The sequence below is a fragment of the Oryx dammah genome, unplaced genomic scaffold (assembly GCF_014754425.2).
Source record: "Oryx dammah isolate SB20612 unplaced genomic scaffold, SCBI_Odam_1.1 HiC_scaffold_10, whole genome shotgun sequence".
Taxonomy (NCBI): domain Eukaryota; kingdom Metazoa; phylum Chordata; class Mammalia; order Artiodactyla; family Bovidae; genus Oryx; species Oryx dammah.
This window is the reverse complement of record NW_024070194.1, coordinates 32614339-32621450: the sequence shown is the minus strand read 5'-3', so window position 1 is coordinate 32621450 and position 7112 is coordinate 32614339. Positions and strand designations below refer to the sequence as shown.

General features: G+C 40.1%; 1 protein-coding gene across 1 annotated transcript in view; it reads right to left on the bottom strand.

Moving 5' to 3' along the window:
* Positions 1-1954: 1954 nt before the first annotated feature.
* The window catches only part of HAO1 (hydroxyacid oxidase 1), a 62399-nt gene continuing 57241 nt past the window's right edge, over positions 1955-7112 (bottom strand). Inside the window, exons 6-8 of the mRNA XM_040247892.1 lie at positions 6102-6260; positions 5920-5989; positions 1955-3983 (exon numbers count right to left, since the gene is read on the bottom strand). Coding sequence (XP_040103826.1) covers positions 3913-3983; positions 5920-5989; positions 6102-6260 — 300 coding nt within the window. The 3' untranslated portion in view covers positions 1955-3912. The remainder of the gene's footprint in view (positions 3984-5919; positions 5990-6101; positions 6261-7112) is intronic.

Genomic DNA, 7112 nt, shown 5'->3' with positions numbered 1-7112 from the left:
AAAAGATTCTGATGAGTTCTGTTAGCAGGCACTCAACACTGCTACATGTATCAAGCTTGTTCTGTGTGGGGACATGAGAGTGATTTTAGCCGTGAGGGGAACATCTGTGAAGCCAAGATGTCACAGGTGTTGAGAACCCATGACTCATGCACCAGACTGGCCACACCAAGTTTAACATGACCTGCTCCATGTTTAAACTGTTAAATATTTGCCAACTCTTAAAAATCTTTACATAATAATGTGTATGTCTAGCTTTCCTTGAAAAATAAGAAAATAACACTGAACTTGCATTTTCATTTAAACTGGTGGGAATCAGCTTCCAGCAGAAAAAAACAGCAAAAAAACCAGTGAATCAACAAACTGTGGTACATTCATGCATTGGGTTACTATAGAGCAATAAACAGAAAAGATTACTGATATACACAACAACATGAATGGAATTCATGTACAAAACCAAAAACAGTAGTACATATTATTTGATTCCAGTTATATGAAGTTCAAGAACAGCTAGAACTAACCAAAAGTGATGGAAGTAGCGTAAGTTTACTTCTGGTAGACAGAGTGGTTTGGGGACAATGGAAAATTTCCAAATCTTCATCTGGGTGGTGGTAGTCACATGGGTGTGTGTGTAACACGTATCCACCTATGACAAACTTGGACACTCAACCCACATCACTACAAGTACTTTGTGTCTCCATATGAAATAAATTTTAACAAGAAGAATCAATTGGCTGAAGAAAAGGTGGCATTTTCAGTTGGGTTGTCATCCACCCATACCCAACAGTTGGGTCATTACATGATCTGCTTGGCAAACTGGACTTGATGCTTCTTGGTCTAGACAACACCAGTGATGCGTTGAAGAGCAGTATCTGACTCACCTAGGAGCATGTTAGGAATACAGAACCTACCCCAGACCTCCTGAATCAGAATCTATAGACATGATCCCAGCAATCTGTTTTAACAAGCCCACCTGGCATGCTACAGTTCATGGGGTCACAAAGAATCAGACATGACTGAGTGTCTAACACACACACACACACACACACGCACCAGGTGATTATAATACACTCTCCAGCTTGAGAAGCAGTTCTCTAGGGTACCATATACATTAAACACACAAGAAAAGCAGATTGGCCTATATTAAATTATTCATTCCCTATTATCCCTTCTCTCAACATATTTTAAGAAACTCAGGAACAGAAAGATCAATTGTCTCCCTTAAAGAACTTCTTTCAAGCTCAAGTGAGAAAATCCCCAGAAGTGGATATGCAACAAACACCCCCTCTTCCTGTGTCAGACATCACACACCTTTGGTTTTAGCACTGTTAAAACAGGATTGGAGACACTCAAGACAATGTAAAAACAACTTTGTATCTTTCTGATTATGGAAACAACACATATCATAAAACATTCAGTCCTATCACAACTCTGAAGAAAATAATGGGGATCTATGTTCAAGGAGGTAGCGTGGCTCCAGGGGTCATAAAAGTGTCTAGAAATTCACAAATTAAGACCATCATCCCCATTCTCATAAGACTTACTTAAAGCACCATGTGTGGATCTTCATTTGCTGAGACAGTTACCAAGTTTTTAGCAACCTGCTGTATCAAGCCTACTATGAGGTAGGTTTCCCAGGTGGGTCAATAGCAAAGAGTCCACCTGCAATTCAGGACATGCGAGTTCAATCCCTGGGTCAGGAAGATGGCAACCCACTCCAGTATTCTTGCCTGGAAATCCCATGGACAGAGGAATTTTGTGGGCTATAGTCTGCATGGTCGCAAAGAGTCGGACACGACTTGGCAACTAAATAACAACAACAACAAACCATGATGAAGCCAAAGTGGACATTCTTTGCCAACAGCAAAGACACTTTCAAATCAGTTGATGGGATCAAAGAGGTGCTTATTATAGATCTAACAGTTTATTAACACTAACTGGAAACACAAAACAGTTATGTGATGTGACAGTCAAAATTTTTATTGGTATCTGGAGAATAACTTTAAGGCATAATTTTCATGGCATTAAATGAGTCATTTTTTACCTCATATTATTTATTTACTTGGCTGCATCATGTGGCATGGGGGAATCTTAGTTCCCTGACGAGTTTAACCTGGGCCTCCTGCAGTGGAAGCACAGAGTCGTAACCACCGGGCCACCAAGCAAGTTCCAGATGATTCTTTTTTATCAGACTCAGATATAATTTCAAAAAGAAAGATCTATGTTTGTGTCCCTCAGAGTATTTATGAATACTCTAGCATTTAAAGGGAAAGAGAGGAGGAAGGAAGAAGAGAGAAAGACAGAATGACGGAGAGAGAGGGAGAAAGAAAGAGACAAAGAGAGATCTGAGAATAATAAAACATTATAATACAACAAAATATAGCATCACCATCATATATTAAGGTAGTGATTCTCTCTCAATTGTTCCATTCAATACTTCACAGTAAATGAATAACCAGGGAGATGGTGAAAAGAAATTTCAAACTCTCTTTGGTTACCAACTTTACCTACATTCTGTCAAAAATCTGGCTAGGGAATAAATGTGAAGCTCATATGACCAGGGCTTCATGGACAGGCAACCAGTGCAGTCACACAGGACTCCAGGCTCCAAAGGGGGCCTCATGTTTGAGTTTAATGTTCTTACTGACTTAAAATTCTTAATAATCTTATCTTTGAGTTTGTGTAAAGGATCAGGGGATCATGGAACACGTGCTGCAGCCTGGGAGCCTAGAATGATACACTGTCCCTCCTCCAACCCATCCACCCCCTGCTACCTCCCCAAGTCCCTTGAGTGAGTCCTTGGCTGCCAGCTCATCCAACCCCAGTGACAGCATCACTGTCAGCCCCCTTCACGGCCCTGGGCACAGAGGAGTCAGGATAGATCACAGGGCAGTGTTCAGGCACCCATGAGGATTCCCCTGCCCAAGGAAACATGACATTAAATAGAAAGAAAAGATTCCACGACAGGTTCAGAGAAAAATCTTGAAAGGAAGCCTTTTTCCTGCTTTTCTGAACAGGGGGCCCACATCTTCACTTGGCATGGCCTTCATAAATCATGAAGCTGGCCTTACATGTGACTGTGAGTGGGGAAGAAGCAAACTAATGAAGGAGAATGAAGTGTAAGAGAATGCACGAGTATGCACAGGAGGAACAGAGAGGTATTTGGGTTCTGAGATTAAACCAGTTGAATTCCATACTGTTACACATGGGCCAGATAGCTACTTTTCAGAAAATGCTTTATTTCTCTCTGATTAAGAAGCAGACTGAAAAAAAAAAGAAGCAGTCTATATCATAAAATACTCAGATATATTCAGATACTGAAGATGTGAATGGAAATCTACATTCAAAGAAGTCACATAGCCCAGAGTGTTAAAAAGTATCTAGAAAATCACTTTTATCCCAATTCTACCAAGTGCTATCTCCTTAGTGTTGTGAATCCAAACATCCTGTTTCTCCAGGCACATCCAGCCTTCTAAAGTTGCCCTTAGACTTTAAGAACGCAGTTTTAGGGATATCCAAATATAGTGAAGGTTTATAAACAGGGAGATCATTATCTTTTGACCTCGGCACTAGCTACCCCCAATTTTACCCGGGAATATCTTTTGTTTGTAGCACGTGAGGCTGCCAGGGGATGACGTTGTCTAAAACCATTTTCAATGTTTTCTTTTTAACAGTTAATATATTTCCAGGATGCAAGTCCATTTCTTTCTAAAAGGTTCCTAGGACACTCATTGAAAAGTCAAAAGCAATGAACTTAAAATAGCAAGGGATTGCTATTTTGCTGGAGAAGAATGACACCCTTTGTATCAAAGTGGGGAATTACAGGCTGTGGTCACTCTCTGCACAGTGTCTCTTTGTCAAGTAACACATGCCAAAAAAAAAAAAAAAATACAGATGGGAAAATATTGTGCACTGTCAGATCTTGGAAACAGCCAAAGGATTTTTCCTCACCAATGTCTTGTCGATGACTTTCACATTCTGGCACCCTGAAAAAATAATGCATACATTTAATATGAAATGAATGCAATAATAATCAGGCAGGTAATCGTTTTCCCAAGGAATGTAAAACTTGACAAATGTAAGGTTTATGATTCAAGGTAAGCTTGCCAAATCTTATGTGGCATGAGACCATTTTTATTACCTAAACAGTCCTTAACACAAAATGACTGGCACATATTTTTATTAACACAAAGAGTATATTCTTTTCTGCCACATTTAATACCGAGTCAGTGGCTAAAAGTTCTCTTTTAGGATATGTCTGTAGCAAATTAAAAGGCAGAGTGAGGATTCAAAGAATGGCATTCTTCTCACGGATGCTGTGTCTACCCAGCCTCAGCTCAGAAGTGCATAGACCACTGAGCTCTGGAATCTCTCTGTGGGGATGGTCTGGGTGATACAGATCACAGAAAAGGAAGTCCTTGCTACTTTCAAAAGTAGGGGAGGGGATGATTGACTCAAGATTATTCGTTGCATCTAGAGATCCATTCTGAGTCAAATTCAAAACAGTCACTAGGAATAACGATTATTTATTTGTTCATTCATTCAGCAAATATTTATTATTTACATCTATGCTCTAATCCAGACCCTAGTGATACTGCAGTGAAGACAACAAAGATCCCTGCCTCGTGGTTCTTAACATTCCAGAGAAGAAACAGACAATGCACAATGTGTGTCATTTAAGAAAAATAATGTGATAGATAATCTACAGAAGGCGTTAGGTGCCAAGGAAAATAATGAAATTAGAAGATGTCAGCTGCTATGGAAAAAAAATGAAACAGTAACAGAGAAAAAAACTGGAAGTTGGGTGAGCGGAAGACAAATTGTTATTTTAAATATGGTGATCAACATGGGATCCTATGAGACAGTAAGATGTAAAAGTGTGACTTGAAGGACACAGGGGAGTTTGCCACATAGATTTCTGGGGAAAGAGCATCCAGCCAGCAGGAAGAGCAAGGCTAAAGCCTTTAGGCTGAAACATGCCTGTTGTCATCAGGGATCAGCAAGAAGGCAAATAAAGCCTGGGTGGACATATTTGTCACTCAAATATGGCCTGAGTAACAATGGGGGGAGCTGAAGTCAGAGAGGTGACAGAGGTCAAACCACATAGAACCTCATAGACCATCACGAGGACTTTGGTATTTATTCTGAATAAATCGGGAGCAACTGAAATGTGCTGGTAGAAGAGTGATATGATCTAAGTTAATGTCTAAAAGGATAGTTTTGATGCTGTGATCAGAATAAACTGGAACAGAGAAGGAAGACAGGATAGACAGGCTGACTCAGAATACCCAAGGAAAGAGACAACGACAGGAAGGATACACCAGGGAACCATTACAATATCCAAGAAGAAGGGAGATGTTGCAAGTTCTAATCAGGCTTTTTTTTACAGGAAGCACCTCTGTGGGTGGATGTGAGGCTATGAGAGAGAAAAGGAGTCAAGAGTGACTTAAGACTTAAGATCTGAGCAAGTGAGACAAAGGTATTAACATGAACTGAGACTGAAAAATCTGCAGGTAGAGCAGAGTTGATGTAGAAATTGAGCAGCCTAGTTTTGGACAGGTAGATTTTGAGATGCCACATAGACATCTAGGTGGAGCTGGTGGCTGGCCCATTAGATTTATTGTTCATGTGTTAAGAGAGGAGAAATAATATGATATAGTATCACCCTTAAGGTACTAATGAGACTTGTCAAAGCATCCCTGAAAAAACTGTCCAAGCAGAGGCTAAGTGACCGCTACAGGCAGACATGCTGTGGAGTTCCTCCCTTCGAGAGCTCTCTGCACACAATAGCCAACTTTAAATTTAATTACACTCCAAATGGTTCCATCCTCTTCCCCCTCAAATTCACTTATTTCCACCAAGGAGCCTGGCCTAAAGACACCCAGAAGAAATGAAATAGTAAGTGATAACACCAAGACTTACCACTCAGAGCCATGGCCAACCAGAATTCCTCCTTCAGTATCTCAAGGACATCCTGAACACCTTTCTCTCCCTAAGCAAGAAGACACAGATCTTTTGAGTAAGTCCATATGACTGGATTCATGAATTTATTTCACAGTTGAGTCACTCTGTTTTATATATTTATTGCTTTGTTCTCCAATTACCTGGGAAGCCAAGCCCCAAATGATCGGTCTCCCCACAAACACAGCCTTGGCTCCCAGGGCCAGAGCTTTCAGAACGTCAGTTCCCTTCCGCACACCGCCATCCAGGAAGACCTCCACCTTCCCTTCCACAGCCTCCACTATTTCTGGCAGAGCATCAATCTGTGGAGAGAAGAGGTCAGTGAAGTGATACTGTACATGTTGAATTGTCCCCGAACTCAACTTCCACTGGCCACCAACCATCCAATTAGCACTGAGAGTAGGAAAGGCTAGGCTTAGAATCAACAGTAAAATCAGTCTCTCCTAAAATAAAAGAAGTGCAAATGCTAGCAACCAAAGACCAGCTAAATTTGGAACTGAGTGGCTTATTTTTCTGTTGAAGTCCAAGATTATTTTTTTATTCCTGATGTGTGTACATGCATGCTAAGTTGCTTCAGTCCTGTCCCACTCTGCAATCCTACGGACTATAGCCTGCCAGCCTCCTCTGTTCCTAGGATTCTCCAGGCAAGAATACAGGAGTGGGTCGCCATGCCCTTCTCCTGGGTATCTTCCCAACTCAGGAATCGAACCCGTGTCTCTTAAGTCTCCTGCAATGGTAGGCAGGAGATGTAATGGTAGGTAGGTGGCACTAATACCACCTGGGAAGCCCTTATTCCTGATATTCGGATTCAAATATCATGATCCAAATATATATATATATATATGTATATATATATATACACACACAATTAAAAATACACAATCAGTTTAAAAGACACAGACCTACTCTATATTAAATACATAAATATAAATGAAGTATCTTCCTCATATAAATTATTCTTCCTCATATAAATAAAATAATAATTTACTCATTGAAAGTTAATTGTTAAAATTCATACTCAGATTATGGTAGAAGCAATGGTATATAAAAATGCAAACACTATCAGTCACAAAAAAACTTAGTTTCTGATTTTCCCACCCAAAATATGAGAATATATATAATATACAATTATATATAACAATATAGCAAACATC